The following is a 21,992-nucleotide window of genomic DNA, read 5'->3' as shown; positions in this document are numbered from 1 at the left end:
TCTGCTGACATAGCGTGCCAATGTACAGTATGATGCCCATATTAATGTCTGACCCAGAAACACTCTTTGCCAGCGGCCATATGGAGGACTGATGTAGACGGACCGTCACTCCACCCTAAAACTCACACACAATATTTTTTACTTTTCCAGACAGCGCGAGGTGAAGAAAGGCCACCAAATGCACATTAAGTGTTATCTAGATTAACTATATTAGCCTACTATCAACATGACTTAAAAAGTCTTATATAAGTGTTATAATGAAGACAACACATGATGTAAGTAGCTATATTAGCCTACTATCAAAATGACTTTAAAAAAGTCTTATATAAGTGTTATAATGAAGACAACACATGATGTAAGTGTCTATATTAGCTATATTAGCCTACTATCAAAATGACTTTAAAAGTCTTATATAAGTGTTATAATGAAGACAACACATGATGTAAGTGTCTATATTAGCCTACTATCAAAATGACTTTAAAAGTCTTATATAAGTGTTATAACGAAGGCAACACATGATGTAAGTGTCTATATTAGCCTATCAAAATTACTTTTAAAGTCTTATATAAGTGTTATAATAAAGACAACACATGTTGTAAGTGTCTATATTAGCCTACTATCAAAATGACTTAAAAAGTCTTATATAAGTGTTATAATGAAGACAACACATGATGTAAGTGTCTATATTAGCTATATTAGCCTACTATCAAAATGACTTAAAAAGTCTTATATAAGTGTTATAATGAAGACAACACATGATGTAAGTGTCTATATTAGCCTACTATCAAAATGACTTAAAAAGTCTTATATAAGTGTTATAATGAAGACAACACATGATGTAAGTGTCTATATTAGCCTACTATCAAAATGACTTTAAAAGTCTTATATAAGTGTTATAATGAAGACAACACATGATGTAAGTGTCTATATTAGCCTACTATCAAAATTACTTTTAAAGGCCTACTGAAGTGATTGTTTTTAATTTAAACGGGAATAGCAGATCCATTCTATGTGTCATACTTGATCATTTCGCGATATTGCCATATTTTTGCTGAAAGGATTTAGTAGAGAAAATCGACGATAAAGTTCGCAACTTTTGCTCGCTGATAAAAAAAAGCCTTGCCTGTAGCGGAAGTAGCGTGACGTCACAGGAGCTAGTATTCCTCACAATTCCCCGTTGTTTACAATGGAGCGAGAGAGATTCGGACCGAGAAAGTGACGATTACCCCATTAATTTGAGCGAGGATGAAAGATTCGTAGATGAGGAACGTTACAGTGAAGGACTTGAGAGGCAGTGCAGGACGTATCTTTTTTCGCTCTGACCGTAACTTAGGTACAAGCTGGCTCATTGGATTCCACACTCTCTCCTTTTTCTATTGTGGATCACGGATTTGTATTTTAAACCACCTGGGATACTATATCCTCTTGAAAATGAGAGTCGAGAACGCGAAATGGACATTCAGTGCCTTTTATCTCCACGACAATACATCGGCGAAATGCTTTAGCTACGAGCTAACGTGATAGCATCGTGCTTTAACTGCATATAGAAACAAAAGAAATAAACCCCTGACTGGAAGGATAGATAGAAAATCAACAATACTATTAAACCGTGGACATGTAAATAAACGGTTAATGCTTTCCAGGCTGGCGAAGGTCAACAATGCTGTGCTAACGACGCCATTGAAGCTAACTTAGCAACCGGACTGCACAGAGCTATGCTAAAAACATTAGCTCTCCACCTACGCCAGCCAGCCCTCATCTGCTCATCAACACCCGTGCTCACCTGCGTTCCAGCGATCGGCAGAAGGACGAAGGACTTCACCCGATGCGTTTGGCGGCCCGGAGACGTAGGAAGTCAAGGTGAAGTCGGCGGCTAGCGCAGCTAGCGCTCCAACAAAGTCCTCCTGGTTGTGTTGCTGTAGTCCGCTGCTAATACACCGATCCCACCTACAACTGTCTTCTTTGCAGCCTTCATTGTTCATTAAACAAATTGCAAAAGATGTCCAGAATACTGTGGAATTATGAAATGAAAACAGAGCTTTTTGTATAGGATTCTACGGGGTACCATAACTTCCGTTACTCGGACTTCGTCACGCACATACGTCATCATACCGCGATGTTTCAGCCGGATATTTCCCGGGAAGTTTTAAATGTCACTTTATAAGTTAACCCGGCCGTATTGGCATGTGTTGCAATGTTAAGATTTCATCATTGATATATAAACTATCAGACTGCGTGGTCGCTAGTAGTGGCTTTCAGTAGGCCTTTAAAGTTATTGTTTTTTTTTTGTTTTTTTTGGTTCTTTGTTGTTGCTATTTTTGTACTACAACATTTTATTATTTGATCATGTTGTACTGCGTTGTAATCTTTTGTTTTGTGATGGTGTGATGTTTTTGCCTGGACCCCCAGGAAGAGTAGTCTCCACTGCGGTGTAAGCTAATGGGGATCCTTAATAAACTCAACTAAAGTGCGTTGAGTTCAAGGACCGCTGAAATGAATAGGACAAAACGGCGCTCGCCAAATACTGTCATCAGTGAAGCGTGTTTGATGTAAACAGTGGGATTTCTAACAGCTAGGAAGGTTTGTGTCCCGTTTGTCCTCCTACACCAGGGGTGGGCAATTAATTTTTACCGGGGGCCGCATGAGCAACCCGAGCACTGCTGGAGGGCCACATCCACAATATTTCAATTAAATTTTGCTCAATATTATTTTTTATATATACCGTAAGATAAATAATAATAATAATAATTAGTAATAATAGTAATACTTCAACATAGTGTGTGTAACAGCATTCCATGACTAATATAAATAAATTAACATGAATAATAAATGACAGTAAAATAAGCACACGTATGACTGAGGAGTTATAGTGTAACTTTGTGTGGTGTTTGAGTTGTCCCGACTTTTTGTGTGGCCATAAACGCACCAGTGGTTTAGTGCTATGCGTGTTGGTGACAGATGACAAGTTGCTTTTGGCCTGGTTTGTACGGCAGAAAATGACTAGTTTTTCCAGATAGAATTGTTTTACTCGTGTTTTTGGTGTGGTTATGGCCGAATATAAACAGTTTTGCTCAATAAAGTGATGGATATAATTCCTGTCCTCGAAGCATCTCGATAGACGTTACAATAATTGAACGGTGTTCAATTGAACGGTGTTGACGAACACCATTAGGGCCACTTGTTGTCACTGTCACTCAAAGTTGCATTGCAAAATTACACAGAATAAATGTGTTTGTTTTGTTTAGAATTCAGATGGGATTTGATTTGGTGCGCGGCATATATTTGCTGCGCGCAGCGGACGCTTTAGCAGTGCGCAATTGCGCAGGCACGCACCTTAGAGGGAACGTTGCTTGGCAGTCCATGTCTTGTTGAAAACACGCCATTCCTCATCAACTTTTCTCTTTTTAGCGTCTCGGGTGTAAACCGTGCATCACTTGTCGCTGCGTGTGCACCTTCACTCGCAGGTTACACACGGACACACGCCCATAAATGATACTTTTCAAAATAAAAGCAACACAGTTGTATTGCGCGCACGACATAGATGTTTTTTCAACTTTATTTTGTAATTTGTGATTGCAGCTGTTCACATTCACTCACAATCACGCACACGCATACGTCCACACGGAAGTAATACAAATAACGATTTTCAAAACAAAAGCAGCACCGTTGTATTGCACACTCGACATAGATACTTTTTAAAATGTATTTTGTAATTTATAATTGGCCTCACGCGGGCCGGACAGGGACGCACAAAGGGCCGCAGAATGCCCAGGTCTGTCCTACACAAACCGTATGAAAACATATTTCCCCCTCATCTTTTCCCATTTTCCTACATTTCCTACAAACATGAACTTGTCCATTTGTCCTTCATCATGTTGTGTTGTGATGAAAACGCACAAACGGCGTCTTATCGGCGGCGTGGATGTTTTCCTGTGTTGTGTCGGTGTGAACTGACTCACTGGCTGACTCATTAGAGGTCTGGTCAAGGTGCTCCGGGTTAATGTGGCCGCTTCGGAAAGCGTCACCAATTTCGGAATGCAAATGATGTTGCCTTCAATGACGTCTTCCTTTTGTGTGCTTTCAGGGGCTCGGTGTTTTCCCTGGACTTTGGAGCCATGCGGGTGGGTGACCTGAAGTTTGACCGCGTCCGCCGGCTGACCACTCCCCCGAGCCCCTTCCCCGTGCCGGGGACAACCTCAGGCCCCGCCCCCAGCTGTCACACCGTGTGGAAGTACTACTGCAGAGACAACTTTGGCTGGAGGGAATACTCTGAGGTGACCCAGTAGTTGGAATAAAAAATGATATCAATATGTATCACGACACGCACGTAATCAATATCCATAAAAAAATGCATTCGATAGAAGTTCAATCGTTTTTTCTTCTTCAATGGAAGAAAGTGGAATTGTGGTTGCTGTAACAAAGGCACACATAGACAGAAAAGCAAGCCCAAATAAGCAACTACAGGTTTAAAAGCCGGGACAAAAAAAAAACGCTTTGTAAGCGACTTTGGTAACCGAGCAACACAGGAAGTGATCGCTGATCAGTGGGCGTTACACGCTAACAGCCAATCAGGCGACGGTATCAACTATCAGGTTTGGTTGATTCTTTGCATGGTGTGAGAAGAGAACGAGGAAAAGGGACCGTAGTCAGACCAGTGTGGTCTGTACACGATGCAAGGCAAGAGCGCTAATACCACGCCAACTTAGCTCACCCTTTAGAGCACAGCTGTAACTTCCTGCCGCTAAACCCGCAGAAAATAGTTCTTCTCAGGTTTCTCTGTTTACATTTTCACACTTTGCACTATTTTCTTACACTTTATGAAGCATTTATTACATATTCCTTATTATTAAGAGCTAATTGTTAAATGTTCAATGTGGTTTTACTATTTTGTTGACATTGTTTGAGTGTTTTCCATGCTTCCTTTCTGTCTTGATAACTGAGGGATTACAATCACAGGAAGTTACATTTCTAATAAAATATATTTCTCCTGCTCATTTTCCATAGGTCATAAAACATGTCAATAATTATTGATATTGAGCGATATATTAATAATATTTAAACAATTACGGCAAAACAAAAATTCCTTTCCATAGTTAAATAATAATAAGAGGGCAAATTAATGTTACACAGACGTTATTTCCTGGTGTTAAACCTGCAGAAAATAGTTCTTCTCAGGTTTCTCTGTTTACATTTTCACACTTTGCACTATTTTCTTACACTTTATGGAGCATTTCTTACATATTCCTTATTTTTAAGAACTTATTGTTAAATGTTCAATGTGATTTGACTATTTTGTTGACATTGTTTGAGTCTTTTCCATGCTTGTGTTGACATTTCCTCTCTGCCTTGATAGCTGAGACAGTATAATCCCAGGAAGTTAAATTTCTAATAAAACATATTATTGTCCTGCTCCTTATTTTTCATGGGTCGTATAAAACATCAATAATTATCAATATCGCCCGATATAATATTACAAAATTACTGCATAACAAAAATTCATTTCCATAGTTAAATAAGAATAACAGGGCAAATTAATGTTACACAGACGTTATTTCCTGGCACTAAACCTGCAGAAAATAGTTTTTCTCAGGTTTCTATAATATATTTATCTCCTTATTTCCCATAGCTTACAAATAATATCAATAATTATCAAATGATAAAACACGATACAATTAGGAGTGATATCGCCAAGCCCCAGAATCCCACCCAGCTTCTCCAACTTCCTTCCTCTCCGTATTGTGACTTTAAAGGCTCTTCTCTCTCCAACAGCCGGTGGTGAAGCTCATCGAAAAGGCCACGGTGAGGGGTCTGAAGGAGGTGCGCTTCATCACGCTCCAGAACCAGTACATCCTGAACATCAGGGAGGGCTTCCAGCAGAACGCCATGTTTGGCTTCAGGCGCCAGATCAAAAAGCGACCCATGTTCATGTCCTCGGTGATGCTGGCTCCCCTCTTAGAGTGAGTAGCACCGTGCTAATGCTAATGCTAACGCTTGTTTGTACATCATGTAGCCACCCAAGTCTGTTATTCACACTTTAGAACCACATTGGTTCCACATTGGATCCACATTGGGGCCACATTGGGGCCTGTGCACGTTTTTACAAAGTCTGATGAAGATCCCATTGTACTTGCAATGTAAACATGTATTTTCACCTAAAAAAACACTTATTTTTAAGGTGTGGCAATTTGTATTTTATTTTGTAGTAGTAGTAGCGACTTCCTCCCGGTCAACTTCCTTTGTTTTCATTTGATCTAACTGCGCATGCAAGTGACATCGAGGCCACATTGGGGCCACTTTGGGACCACATTGGGGCCACATTGGGACCACATTGGATCCAGTATTGGGGCCACATTGTGACCACATTGAGGCCCCATTAATTCCACATTGGATCCAGTATTGGGGCCACATTGTGACTACATTGAGGCTACGTTGGATGCAGTATTGGGGCCACATTGGATCCAGTATTGTACCACATTTTGACCACATTGTGACCACATTAGATCCAGTATTGTACCACATTGTGACCACATTGGATCCACATTAATTCCACATTAATTCCACATTGGGGTCACATTGGGGAGTCTGCTAAAGATGACACTACACTACATGTACTCCCAACAGTCAGATGTTCCACATTGGATCCACATTAATTGCACTTTGGGGCCACATTGGGGCAACATTGAGGCCACTTTGGGACCACATTGGATCCAGTAGTCGGACCACATTGGATCCACATTAATTGCACTTTGGGGCCACATTGGGGCAACATTGAGAACACTTTGGGACCACATTGGATCCAGTAGTCGGACCACATTGGAGCCACATTAATTGCACTTTGGGGCCACATTGGGGGTTTTGCGCGTTTATACGAAGTCTGATTAAGGTCACATTGTACTTGCAATGTACACAGTCCGCTGGAAAAAATCTGATTTCGGAAAAATCCGATTTGGACCACTTTGAGCTGCAGTGTAAACAGTCCAAGAGTGGTTTGGGCTTCTAAATTCTCAACCTGGATGTAATTCCTGTCATGAAGTTTCATTTAAGTTGATGTGGTGTCTAAATGCCTGGTGGGATACATGGTTGGTGCATGACCAATATCAGGAGAGCAGAACTTGCGCTCATCAAACAGGACAGAGACACGCCCACATCTCTGGACTTGACCCCGCCCCTGAAGAAGAGCGTCTCACCTGGTTGGCAGGCAGTCATGTGCAAACTGGAACGAGCTGTTCGTACCAGACCTGGCAGCCGTGAAAAAGGAAGACGTGGGAGTGTGGGAGATGATGATGATGATGATGATGGTGATGATGATGATGATGATGATGATGGTGATGATGGAGCACAGAGAGGGACAGTGAGTGGGAGTGGGAGTGGGAGGTGGAGGAGCTCAGCCAACAACGTGAAAGATGGAGGCCGCTAAATAGTTTCCAGACCGGCTGAATGGAGTGTGAAACGTGACTGGGAGGAGTTTGGTCCTGTAAATGTCCCCACATCGTCTACAAAGCGTGTGCGTGTGTGTGTGTGTGTGCGTGTGTGTGTGTGTGTGTGTGCGTGTGTGCGTGTGTGCGTGTGTGCGTGTGTGTGTGTGTGTGTGTGCAGGCCTTCCGGGTGGAGGTGGTTGACTTGATTGACAGTCCTCTCCCTCGTCCCACTCGGCCACGCTCATTCCTCCACTGCTCATTGTGGTCTCTGGGGGTGAAGACGTCCATGGTGGGGAGACCAGACCTGACCAGAAAAACTCACGTGGGCTCAGAATCCCACTGATCAAAGCCTCTTGAACACACACACACTAAACTTTAGAGAAGAAAACATGTTTCCATGTATAAGTCGCAGATCAATTTATGTTGTGAAATGGTTTACATCAGGGGTCACCAACGTGGTGCCCGCGGGCACCAGGTAGCCCGTAAGGACCAGATGAGTAGCCCGCTGGCCTGTTCTAAAAATAGCTCAAATAGCAGCACTTACCAGTGAGCTGCCTCTATTTTTTTAATTGTATTTATTTACTAGCAAGCTGGTCTCACTTTGCTCGACATTTTTAATTCTAAGAGAGACAAAACTGAAATAGAATTTGAAAATCCAAGAAAATATTTTAAAGACTTGGTCTTCACTTGTTTAAATAAATTCATTATTTTTTTACTTTGCTTCTTATAACTTTCAGAAAGACAATTTTATAGAAAAAATACAACCTTAAAAATGATTTTAGGATTTTTAAACACATATACCTTTTTAACTTTTAAATTCCTTCCTCTTCTTTCCTGACAATTTAAATCAATGTTCAAGTAAATTAATTTTTTTTTATTGGTATGAATAATAAATACATTTGAATTTAATTCTTCATTTTAGCTTCTGTTTTTTCGACGAAGAATATTTGTGAAATATTTCTTCAAACTTATGTTTAAAATTCAAAAAAATTATTCTGGAAAATCTGTAGAATCAAATTTAAATCTTATTTCAAAGTCGTTTGAATTTCTTTTAAAATTTTTGTTCTGGAAAATCTAGAAGAAATAATGATTTGTCTTTGTTAGAAATATAGCTTGGTGCAATTTGTTATATATTCTAACAAAGTGCAGATTGGATTTTAACCTATTTAAAACATGTCATCCAAATTCTAAAATTAATCTTAATGAGGAAAATTTACTAATGATGTTCCATAAATTCTTTTTTTTAAATTTTTTCAAAAAGATTCAAATTAGCTAGTTTTTCCTCTTCTTTTTTTCGGTTGAATTTTAAAGAGTCGAAATTGAAGATAAACTATGTTTCAAAATTTAATTGTCATTTTTTTCGTGTTTTCTCCTCTTTTAAACCGTTCAATTAAGTGTAAATATCATTAATTATTAATAATAACATAGAGTTAAAGGTAAATTGAGCAAATTGGCTATTTCTGGCAATTTATTGAAGTGTGTATCAAACTGGTAGCTCTTCGCATTAATCACTACCCAAGAAGTAGCTCTTGCTTTCAAAAAGGTTGGGGACCCCTGGTTTACATCAATTGTTTCCAAACGGTGTCTGTAACAAGGCAGTAAAACGGCGGATGAAACAAAACAGAAGTCATGGTCATGGACCCACACACTGCACAAGCTAGCTCTCCAATCAGCTAAACGGACTCAATAACTCCACATTGACGTTTTGCTGGATTTACTGAGCAATTTGTGAAAGTGAAACAATACAAAAAGAGTGTCATTTGAAGTTAATAGTAGTAACACAGACACTTGTAAAGGTGTTAGCATATTAGCTCATGCTAATAACGCTAGTTTGGTTAGAATACGACAGCATGGAAACACTCCTGCAGACATCACACGTGGGACACTTTAGTAAGTAAGGGTTGTTTTAGTTGTGTTGTAAAACTTACAAACGTTGCTTGGAGGGATGGATGAAGAATCTGCAATGGTAGAAACGCTATGGACGACTTGAAGACTGAACGGCACTTGTACTTCCGGTTGAAAGCACTAAATGAAAGGACACTCGTCCAAAAGATGGCGCCACAGCACAAACCTTTTCAGAAATTTCGCCTTTTTTTATTTTTGTTTGTTAGTTTTTTTACTATTTGCAATTGTGGCCGTCAGTGAAGACAAAACCTTGAATTAGTTGCACTCTTTTATAAGCCTGAGGGGTCAAAGTGTAGGAATAAAGCAGTGGCTTATACTCTGGAATGTAGCGTCTATTGCTAAATGTGTTTGTTCTTTTTCATTTTGACCAAAAAATAAACCGTTTCCTATCTTGTAAATTGTATATTGATCTGATTATGCAACAAGAACACTTTTTCATCATCCAATACGATACAGCCTTCAGTATTGGCCAATACCGATACGATATCAGCAGGAATCATACATACTTGTCTTGAAATGAGTCAAACAGAACAATGGTAGTTATGAAAAACACTCATTTATTATTGACTGCATGACAGACTCATGCTGTCTTTAAATTGAAGTAGAGTGGTAATTGTTTTTGGTGACATTTATTATTTACTCCATAACAGACTCATGCTGTCATTAAATTGAAGTAGAGTGGTAATTGTTTTTGGTGACATCTATTATTAACTGCATGACAGACTCATGCTGTCATTAAATTGAAGTAGAGTGGTAATTGTTTTTGGCGACATTTATTATTCACCTCATGGCAGACTCATGCTGTCTTTAAATTGAAGTAGAGTGGTAATTGTTTTTGGTGACATCTATTATTAACTGCATGACAGACTCATGCTGTCTATAAATTGAAGTAGAGTGGTAATTGTTTTTGGCGACATTTATTATTCACCTCATGGCAGGCTCATGCTGTCTATAAATTGAAGTAGAGTGGTAAATGTTTTTTGGTGACATTTATTATTCACCTCATGGCAGACTCATGCTGTCTATAAATTGAAGTAGAGTGGTAATTGTTTTTGGCGACATTTATTATTCACCTCATGGCAGACTCATGCTGTCTTTAAATTGAAGTAGAGTGGTAATTGTTTTTGGTGACATCTATTATTAACTGCATGACAGACTCATGCTGTCTATAAATTGAAGTAGAGTGGTAATTGTTTTTGGTGACATCTATTATTAACTGCATGACAGACTCATGCTGTCTATAAATTGAAGTAGAGTGGTAATTGTTTTTGGTGACATCTATTATTAACTGCATGACAGACTCATGCTGTCTTTAAATTGAAGTAGAGTGGTAATTGACATTTATTATTCACCTCATGATAGACTCATGCTGTCTTTAAAGTGAAGTAGAGTGGTAATTGACATTTATTATTCGCCTCATGGCAGACTCATGCTGTCTTTAAATTGAAGTAGAGTGGTAATTGACATTTATTATTCACCTCATGATAGACTCATGCTGTCTTTAAATTGAAGTAGAGTGGTAATTGACATTTATTATTCACCTCCTGGCAGACTCATGCTGTCTTTAAATTGAAGTAGAGTGGTAATATGAAATGTAACCCCGCCTCTTCTGTCCCCTCCCAGAACTTTGGGTGGTCTGGCTTCGTCGCCGCCGTCCTCCTCGTCCACGTCCGCCATCTCCCTGATGGACGTGTCTGCGCCACACCCTCTCTCCCCGACCACGAGCACGCCCGCGCTCTTCCCCGAGACCTGGTTGCCCATGGCGATGAGCCAGGACTTCCTGCAGGTGGCCATGTCCCGGGACGACCGCAGCTACAGGACCGTGTACAGTCTGTTCCACAAGACCGTGTCCGAGACCAAGTTCAGGATCATCAAGATCCTGCGGGTCCAGAACCCTTTCCTCTGGGAGAAGTACAAGAGGTGAGTCTTCTCTCACACCCAATACACTATTATACTCATTATACCCAATACACTATTACACTCATTACACTATTATACTCATTACACTCATTACACTCATTACACTATTATACTATTACACTATTATACTCATTATACCCAATACACTATTACACTCATTATACTCATTACACTATTACACTCATTACACTATTATACTATTACACTATTACACTCATTAGACTATTACACTATTACACTCATTACACTATTATACTATTACACTATTATACTATTATACTATTACACTATTACACTCATTACACTCATTACACTCATTACACTATTATACTCATTACACTATTATACTCATTACACTATTATACTCATTACACTCATTACACTATTATACTCATTACACTATTATACTCATTACACTATTACACTATTACACTATTATACTCATTACACTATTATACTCATTACACTCATTACACTATTACACTATTATACTCATTACACTATTATACTATTACACTCATTACACTATTACACTATTATACTCATTACACTATTATACTCATTACACTCATTACACTATTACACTATTATACTATTACACTCATTACACTATTACACTATTATACTATTACACTCATTACACTATTACACTATTACACTATTACACTATTATACTCATTACACTATTATACTATTACACTATTATACTCATTACACTATTATACTATTACACTATTATACTCATTAGAGTAATTAGAGTTTTACATTCGAGTAATACGCTCATTAGAGTAATAAACTCATTGGAGTATTAAACTCATTGGAGTATTAAACTCAGAGTAATACACTCATTAGAGTAATACATTCGAGTATTACACAGAGTAATACACTCGTTAGAGTAATACACTCGTTAGAGTAATTAGAGTTTTACAGTAGAGTATTACACTCATTGGAGTATTACACTAATTAAAGTATTAGTTATTAAGAGTATTACAGTTATTAAGAGTATTACAGTAGAGTATTACAGTAATTTGAGTATTAGTTTCCAAAAAAGTATCCATATTGTCATGTAAAAGTGAGCAGTGGTTAGTTAGTGTAGGTTAATGTTAGTTTGTGTAGGTTAGTATTGGTGATAGGTTAGCTAGTGTTAGTTAGTGTTAGTGTTGGTGTTGGTTAGTGTTGGTGTGGGTTTTAGTTAGTGTTGGTGTTAATTAGTGTTAGTGTTGGTATTGGTGTTAGTGTTGGTGTTATTGTTGGTTAGTGTTGGTGTGTGTTGGTGTTAATTAGTGTTGGTGTTTTTATTTTATTACATTTTTTTAACATTTGCTATCACTCTTTTTATATATTTTTTTTAAATGCGTATCTTTTCATTTATTTGTAATTTTTTAATTTGCTATTACTCTTTTTTTTTTTTAATTGTGTCTGTTTTTATTTTATTTTCTTGTTTTAATTTTGCCATCACTCTCTTTATTCTATTTAGTTTTTTTAAATTGTGTTTTTATTTTATTACATTTTGAAAAAAAAATTTATCACTCTTTTTATTCATTTTTTAAAATTGTGTATCTTTTGATGTATTTTTAATTTTTTAATTTTCTATTACACTTTTTTTTTTTTAATAGTGTCTGTTTGATTTAATTAAATTACATTTTTTTAAATTGTTTTTTTTAAGTAATTTAAAGTTTTGTATTTTATTTGTTTGTATTTGTATTTTATATTTATTTTAATTTGCCATCACTCTGGTCTTGGTTGACTTGGTCACGTCTCTTAGTTTAATATGACATGCTAGCAAATTAAAGTGTGTGTGTGTGTGTGTGTGTGTGTGTGTGTGTGTGTGTGTGTGTGTGTGTGTGTGTGTGTGTGCGTGTGCGTGTGTGCGTGCGCCCGCTTGGATGCGTGGCGCGGCCGTCTGTGCGAGGTCACACGCTGTGAGTTGGCGGGAGGTCACGCCCAGGTCAGCAGCGAGCACGCTTTCTGCCGCTTGATGTGCTGCCATCAAAGGAGTTGCGTGTTGCTGAAGAAAATTGATTATTAGGCTCAATTTGAGGTCTTAACGGTTTTAGGGCCGACCGGCTTGGGATCGCAACTTTTTGGGACCACAGCAACTTGATAGAGGTGACCGATACAATGATATCATTACAAATCAAGTCATCATGGCGGCAGGTTAAGTTGTCCTCAACAGTCTCACTTGTGTGGGCTCAGCAGAAGGGGAGGGGCTTACCAACACAATGTATCCGATAATGCCCATATATGTACGTCCGTCAATGTATGACATCACTGATTCCCCACTCTTTAAAGAAATCTCAAAATAATACGCATAAATAATAAACATCATTTTTATCATCTTCCTCACCAAGGATGTAACTCAAAAACTAGAGTGTACTTTTTTCAATATACTGTTAGGAAGCTGTGGGAATCTCAAATTGATACATTCAGTTAGGGCTGGGCGATAAAACGATATCAATATATATCGCAATAGACGCGTAATCCTTATTTAAAAAATGCATTCCATAATTAATTTTTCTTGGTGGGAAGAAAGGGGAATTATGGAAGCAAGGTTGGTTGCATGAACAAAGACACTCGCTCTCTGGTAACCTAGCAACGCAGGAAGTGATCACATGACACGCTAACAGCCAATCAGGTGACAGTATCAACTATCACGTTTGCTTGATTCTTTGCATGGCTGAGAAGAGAAAGTCTTTTTTTCTTCCCCAAAAGGACCGTAGTCAGACCAATGTGGTCTGTACATGATGCAAGGCAAGAGCGCTAACACCACACCATGTTAGCGCTCACCCTTTAGAGCACAGCTGTAACTTCCTGCCACTAAACCTGCAGAAAATAGTTTTTCTCAAATTTCTCTGTTTACATTTTCACACTTTGCACTATTTCCTTAGACTTTATGAAGAATTTCTTACATATTCCTTCATTTTAAGAGCTTATTGTTAAATGTTCAATGTGATTTGACTATTTTGTTGACATTATTTGAGTGTTTTCCACGCTTGTGTTGACATTTCCTCTCTGCATTGATAGCTGAGGGGTTACAATCACAGGAAGTTATTTATTTATTTTTTTAAATCTGTTTTTATTTATTTACTTATTTTTATTTAATAAAACAAATAAAAACATGATATATATATTTTTAAAAATTAAAACATATTTGAGGGATTATAATCTGAGGAAGGTTACACTTTTATTGATTTATTTTATCTGTTTTTTTTTTAAATTCATCTTTAGAAATAAAATTATATAGGGATTAAAATCAGAAGAAGGTTATTTATATTCATATTTAATTTATTTTATCTGTTTTTCTTTTTTTCTTTTTATATTTAGTAATAAAACCAATAATTAAAACAATTATACATTTAAAAAAAAAATGGAAAGGTATCCATTAAAACCTAGCATCAGAGGAAGGTTATTTTTAGTTATTAATTTTTTAAAATCCGTTCTTTAAATTCATTTTAATATTTAATAATAAAAAAAATTTAAAACAATGATTTTTTAATTTTTTTAATGAAAACATAGCTGAGTGATTATAATTTGTATTTATTTTTTGATCTGTTTTTATTTATTTATATTTACCGTATATTCATATTTAATAATAAAAAATAAACAAACAAAACAATGTGTATTGTTTTTAAATGAAAACTGCAAAGGGATTATAATCAGAGGAAGGTTATTTTTAATTATTTTTTACTTTTTTATATATTTTCTTTCTTTTTTAAATTTTTATATTTAATAAAACTTTTTTTTTTTTTTAATTAAAAAATATGTTAACAAAAAAATAACTTTGCTATTATAACATAGTTGAGGGATTATAATCAGAGGAAAGTTATTTTTTTAAATACATTTTTGTAATCTATTATTATTTATTCTTTTTTTTCATATTTAATAATTAGACAAATTATTTAAAAATGTATATATATATATATATATATATATATATATATATATATATATATATATATATATATATATATATATATATATATATATATATATATATTATTCAAAATAAAAACATAGCCATTAAAACATAGCTTTTAATTTTCATATTTAAATATAAAACAAATAATTTAAAAAAAAATAATAATAATAATAAATAAATACATTTAAAAAATATATATATATATATATATATATATATATATATATATATATATATATATATATATATATATGTATATATATATATATATATATATATATATATATATATATATATATATATATATATATATGTATATATATAAAAATAAATAAATTAAAACATAGCCATTAAAACATAGTGTAGGAATTATAATCAGAGGAAGGTTGTTTTTTTTAAATATATTTTTCTTAAATCTATTTTTATTTTTTATTTTTATTTTAATATTTATTAATAAAACAAATAAGTAAAGCTGAGGATTTAATCAGAGGAAGGTTTTTTTTTAAAATTACATCCATCCATTTTCTACTGCTTATTCCCTTTGGGGTTGCGGGGGGCGCTGGAGCCTACCTCAGCTACAATCGGGCGGAAGGCGGTGTACAAGTCGCCACCTTAAATAAATGTTTTTAATCTATTTTTATTCATTTTTAATTTTAATATTTAATAATAAAACAATTAAAAAAATGAAAACATATGTGAGGGATTATAATCAGAGGAAGTTACATTTCAAATTAAAATATGTTTGTCCTGCTCCTTATTTTCCACATGTGATGCCAAATATCAATCATTATTCCAAGACACTTTAGCTGACCTCTGACCTCTGACCTCTGACCCCCCCCCACCAGGAAGAAGGAGTACATGTCGCGGCGCATGTCTGAGATGGAGCGGCTGCTGAGCGAGCGCCACCTCTTCCACGGCACGTCTGCAGATGTGGTGGAAGGCATCTGCAAACACAACTTTGACCCTCGTGTGTGTGGCAAACATGCCACCATGTTTGGTCAGGGATCTTACTTTGCACGCAAGGCCGTCTACTCGCACAACTTCTCCAAGCCCTCGCACAAAGGAGTCCACTGCATGTTCTTGGCCAAAGTCCTCACTGGCAGGTCAGTACGTATATACAGTATGTGTATGTGTGTGTCTGTGTACAGTATGTGTGTGTCTGTATGTGCATGTTCTTGGCCAAAGTCCTCACTGGCAGGTCAGTGTACGTGTGTCTGTGTGTGTAAGTGTGTGTACAGTATGTGTTTTTGATTGATTGAGACTTTTATTAGTAGGTTGCACAGTGAAGTACATATTCCGTACAATTGACCACTAAATGGTAACACCCCAATAAGTTTTTCAACTTCTTTAAGTCGGGGTCCACTTAAATTGATTCATGATACAGATATATACTATCAGATATACTATCACATACTATGTGTGTATGTGCATGTTCTTGGCCAAAGTCCCCACTGGCAGGTCAGTACGTGTGTACAGTATGTGTGTGTATGTGTGTGTCTGTGTAAGTGTGTGTCTGTATGTGTGTGTCAATGTGTGTGTGTGTGTGTATGTGTGTGTCTGTGTAAGTGTGTGTCTGTATGTGTGTGTCAATGTGTGTGTGTGTGTGTGTGTCTGTGTCTGTGTAAGTGTGTGTCTGTATGTGTGTGTCAATGTGTGTGTGTGTGTGTGTGTGTGTGTGTGTCTGTGTAAGTGTGTGTTAATGTGTGTGTGTGTCTCAGTGTGTGTCTGTGTAAGTGTGTGTCAATGTGTGTGTGTGTGTAAGTGTGTGTCTGTGTAAGTGTGTGTCAATGTGTGTGTGTGTGTGTGTCTGTGTAAGTGTGTGTGTGTGTCTCAGCGTGTGTAGGTGTGTGTGCCAATGTGTGTGTGTGTGTGTAGGTGTAAGTGTGTGTTAATGTGTGTGTGTGTCTCAGTGTGTGTCTGTGTAAGTGTGTGTCAATGTGTGTGTGTGTGTGTGTGTGGGTGTAAGTGTGTGTTAATGTGTGTGTGTGTCTCAGTGTGTGTAGGTGTGTGTGTCAATGTGTGTGTGTGTGTGTGTAGGTGTAAGTGTGTGTTAATGTGTGTGTGTGTCTCAGTGTGTGTAGGTGTGTGTGTCAATGTGTGTGTGTGTGTGTGTGTAGGTGTAAGTGTGTGTTAATGTGTGTGTGTGTCTCAGTGTGTGTAGGTGTGTGTGTCAATGTGTGTGTGTGTGTGTGTGTGTAGGTGTAAGTGTGTGTTAATGTGTGTGTGTGTCTCAGTGTGTGTCTGTGTAAGTGTGTGTCAATGTGTGTGTGTGTGTGTGTAGGTGTAAGTGTGTGTTAATGTGTGTGTGTGTCTCAGTGTGTGTAGGTGTAAGTGTGTGTCAATGTGTGTGTGTGCATGTGTCTGTGTGTGTGTGTGTGTCTGTGTAAGTGTGTGTCAATGTGTGTGTGTTCATGTGTCTGTGTAAGTGTGTGTCAATGTGTGTGTGTTCATGTGTCTGTGTAAGTGTGTGTCAATGTGTGTGTATGTCTGTGTTTGTCAATGTGTGTGTATGTGTTTGTGTCAATGTGTGTGTGTTCGTGTGTCTGTGTAAGTGTGTGTCAATGTGTGTGTGTGTCTGTGTTTGTCAATGTGTGTGTATGTGTTTATGTCAGTGTGTCAATGTGTGTGTGTGACTGAACTAGTGTTGTCCTCATATCAACATTGTGTTACATGTAAGATTGTTATATATAAACACAAACCCTGTTTCCATACCAGTTGTGAAATGATGTTAGATGAGTTTTAACTTGCACTTACCGGGTGTTGTTGATAAATGGTTTTGGCCTTGCATAGGAGAGTTTTAACTTACACTAACATGCGTGTGCTCCCAGGTTCACGGTGGGTAATCCCTCCATGCGGCGGCCGCCCCCCGTCAGCCCCCGAGACGCCTCCAGTGACCTTTATGACTCGTGTGTGGACAACTGGGTGGAGCCTCAGATCTACGTCATCTTCAACGACGACCAGAGCTACCCCTACTTTGTCATCCACTACGAGGAGGTGCCCAGCACCGTCGCCCTCTGAGCCACGCCCCCTTCCCCACTTTGACTCCTTCACCTTTGAAACCTCACCCGAGATCAACAACACCCGGACTCCAAGGGACTGTTTGCAGAACTAGGACGACACTCGACTGGAAGCAACTGGAGCGTCACTCACTCAGTACTCAGTACTATAATATGTGTACATCAGTACTAGAGTACGTGTACGTCAGTACTATAGTACGTGTACATCAGTACTAGAGTACGTGTACATCAGTACTAGAGTACCTGTACGTCAGTACTAGAGTACGTGTACGTCAGTACTAGAGTACGTGTACGTCAGTACTAGAGTACATCAATACTATAGTACGTGTACGTCAGTACTATAGTACGTGTACGTCAGTACTAGAGTACGTGTACGTCAGTACTAGAGTACCTGTACGTCAGTACTAGAGTACGTGTACGTCAGTACTAGAGTACCTGTACGTCAGTACTAGAGTACGTGTACGTCAGTACTAGAGTACGTGTACGTCAGTACTAGAGTACATCAATACTATAGTACGTGTACGTCAGTACTATAGTACGTGTACATTAGTATGTGTACATCAGTACGTCAGTACTATAGTACGTGTACATCAGTATGTGTACATCAATACTAGAGTACGTGTACGTCAGTACTATAGTACGTGTACATTAGTATGTGTACAATAGTACGTGTACATCAGTACGTCAGTACTATAGTACGTGTACATTAGTATGTGTACAATAGTACGTGTACATCAGTACGTCAGTACTATAGTACGTGTACATCAGTACTAGAGTACGTGTACATTAGTCTGTGTACATCAGGGGTGTCCAACATGACAAAACACCACCACCACTCGGTGACACATTCCAACAACGCCACCACTACTCAAACTACAATTGCACACCATTGCTGACATCCGCTAGCCCGACGTAAATGCTAACATTAGCATGCTAACAGCCAGAATACGTCACATACCGAGTCATACGACCATGAAGCGTACGAATGTTAAATTAGCTTTAAAAAAAATTAAAAAAAAAAAAAAAAGTTAGCATGCTAACGTTAGCATGCCAACAGTTAGCATGTATTAAGTACCAAGTTATAGGTGTTTGGCCTGTAAAATTGGCCGAAAAGGTTATCATGCTAATGTTGGCATGATGGCAGTTAGCACATGTCAAGTACCAAGTTCTATGATGTTTTTCGGCTGCAAAATTGGCACAAAAAGGTTAGCATGCTAACATAAGCATTTTAGCATGCTAACTTTTTTGGGAATGTGGCAAGTACCGAGTCATATGACCATAAAGCGTACGCATGTAAAATCTGCTAAAAAAAATAAAATAAAAAAAGTTAGCATGCTAACATTAGCGTGCCAACAGTTAGCATGTATTAAGTACCAAGTTAAAGGTGTTTGGCTGTAAAATTGGCTGAAAAAGTTATCATGCTAATGTTGGCATAACAGGTTCATCCTCATGTTAGCATGACAACAGTTAGCACATGTCAAGTACCAAGTTCTATGACGTTTTCGGCTGCAAAATTGGCCTAAAAAAAAAAAAAGTTAGCTAGCATTTTAGCATGCTAACTTTTTTTTTTCTTTTTTTACTTTTTGCAATTGAAATGCATCAAGTACCAAGTCATGTGACCATGAAGCGTACGCATGTCAAATTTGAAAAAAAAATTTTTTTTAGCATGCCAACAGTTAGAATCCAAATTATAGGTGTTTGGCTGAAAAAGTTATCATGCTAATGTTAGCATGATAACTTAATCCTAATGTTAGCATGATAACAGTTAGCACATGTCAAGTACCACGTTCTATGACGTTTTCGGCTGCAAAATTGGCACAAAAAAATAAAAAATAATAAGAATTTTAGCATGCTAACAAATTGGAATGTGTCAAGTACCAAGTCATGTGACCAGGAAGCGGATGGATGTCAAATTTGCTAAAAAAAAAAAAAAAAAGTTAGCATGCTAACAATAGCATGTGTTAAGTACCAAGTTATGACGTTTTAGCTGCAAAATTGGCAAAAAATAAAAATGCTTATGTTAGCATGCTAAACAATTGGAATATGTCAAGTACCAAGTCATATGACCATGAAGCGTACACATGAAAAATTTGCTAACGTTAGCATGCCAACAATTGGTATGTATTAAGTACCAAGTTATATGACTCAAGAGATGTTTGGCTGAAAAAGTTATCATGCTAGCACGTGTCAAGTACCAAGTCATGTGACCATGAAGCATACATATGTAAAATTAGCTATAAAAAAAAAGTTAGCATGTTTGGCTGTAAAATTGGCTGAAAAAATTATCATGCTAGCACGTGTCAAGTACCAAGTCATATGACCATGAAGCGTACATATGTAAAATTAGCTTAAAAAAAAGTTAGCATGTTTGGCGGTAAAATTGGCTGAAAAAGTTATCATGCTAGCACGTGTCAAGTACCAAGTCATATGACCATGAAGCGGATGCATGTCAAATTTGCTAAAAAAAAAAAAAAAAGTTAGCATGCTAACAATAGCATGCGTTAAGTACCAAGTTATGACGTTTTCAGCTGCAAAATTGGCAAAAAATAAAAATGCTTATGTTAGCATGCTAAACAATTGGAATATGTCAAGTACCAAGTCTTATGACCGTGAAAAATTTGCTGAAAAAAAAAAATTGGCATGCTAACGTTAGCATGCCAACAATTGGTATGTATTAAGTACCAAGTTATATGACTCAAGAGATGTTTGGCTGTAAAATTGGCTGAAAAAGTTATCATGCTAGCACGTGTCATATGCTAGCACGTGTCAAGTACCAAGTCATAAGACCATGAAGCGTACATATGTAAAATTAGCTAAAAAAAAAAGTTAGCATGTTTGGCTGTAAAATTGGCTGAAAAAGTTGCTAATGTTAGCACGTGTCCATTCATATGACCATGAAGCGTACATATGTAAAATTAGCTTTAAAAAAAAGTTAGCATGTTTGGCTGAAGAAGTTATCATGCTAATGCTGGCATGCTAACAGTTAGCACGTGTCAAGTGCTATGAGTTTGACAAAATTGGCTAAAAATGTTAGCATGCTACTGTTAGCAATGCTGAACAGCGATGGTTTTTGGTCTGTTCCAATGTCAAATATTTGTGTATTGTTGACATTTTCACTGCATTGCATCATCTGCTATGTTTTCTTACTGTTAGCACAAAGCTAAGAAGTTGTGTTTAGCATTCATGGATTGAACGATCTCGTCTTGGTTTGGACGTCTTTATTGTGCAAAATGTATCAAAGTGGCCTTCAATTGTTATCAAAGTGTCAAAGTTTGGACACCCCTGGTTTTCATGCACGGGAAATTGGAACCAAAGTGATGAGATTTGACTAAAAAAAAAAGATTTCTTTGGAAGAATCTTCTCGAATGTCTGCTTTCTATTTCTGGGTTTGTTTGTTTTTTATGTCAGGAAAACCATTTTCATACCGAATTGAATTAGCTGCATGTTTTGTACGAAACGTGGCAAACAAACTAGTCAATGTTTGATGTTTTAGCGTGAAATGACATCAAGAAAACCAACAAGGGGATAAAAGAAGCCTCGGTGAGCGTGTGGCACACTCACTGGCTGTACTGACACTGCACTGATACCGTGTGTCGCTACAGTTGTTACATCGTGTTGGAGTACAAAACATGCATTTAATTCAACTTTTATTAAAACAATCTAAAAACAAACAAAAAAAATGTTTACATAAAGTGTGAAAAAATAAAAATAAAATTCTGCTCGTGGGCCCTCCATATGATGTGCTGAAACAAGTCCGTGCAATCCCAGCTGGGCCGCCCCCCCGCCGAGCTGCGACTAACTTGGAGGTGCGCA

At 37.3% G+C, this 21,992-nt stretch overlaps 1 protein-coding gene across 2 annotated transcripts in view; it reads left to right on the top strand.

Annotated features, from left to right (window-relative positions):
• LOC133663084 (protein mono-ADP-ribosyltransferase TIPARP-like) overlaps positions 1-20,860 on the top strand; it is a 59,006-nt gene extending 38,146 nt beyond the window's left edge. For both annotated transcript variants that reach the window (XM_062067280.1, XM_062067279.1), the window contains exons 3-7: positions 4,085-4,274; positions 5,770-5,957; positions 10,947-11,243; positions 16,008-16,265; positions 17,991-20,860. In XM_062067280.1, the coding sequence (XP_061923264.1) occupies positions 4,085-4,274; positions 5,770-5,957; positions 10,947-11,243; positions 16,008-16,265; positions 17,991-18,180 (1,123 nt within the window). In that variant the 3' untranslated portion in view covers positions 18,181-20,860. The remainder of the gene's footprint in view (positions 1-4,084; positions 4,275-5,769; positions 5,958-10,946; positions 11,244-16,007; positions 16,266-17,990) is intronic.
• Positions 20,861-21,992: the final 1,132 nt, after the last annotated feature.

This window comes from Entelurus aequoreus, linkage group LG13 (genome assembly GCF_033978785.1).
Source record: "Entelurus aequoreus isolate RoL-2023_Sb linkage group LG13, RoL_Eaeq_v1.1, whole genome shotgun sequence".
Lineage (NCBI taxonomy): Eukaryota > Metazoa > Chordata > Actinopteri > Syngnathiformes > Syngnathidae > Entelurus > Entelurus aequoreus.
The sequence above is the reverse complement of the archived record's forward strand: the minus strand, read 5'-3'. Positions and strand labels throughout refer to the sequence as shown.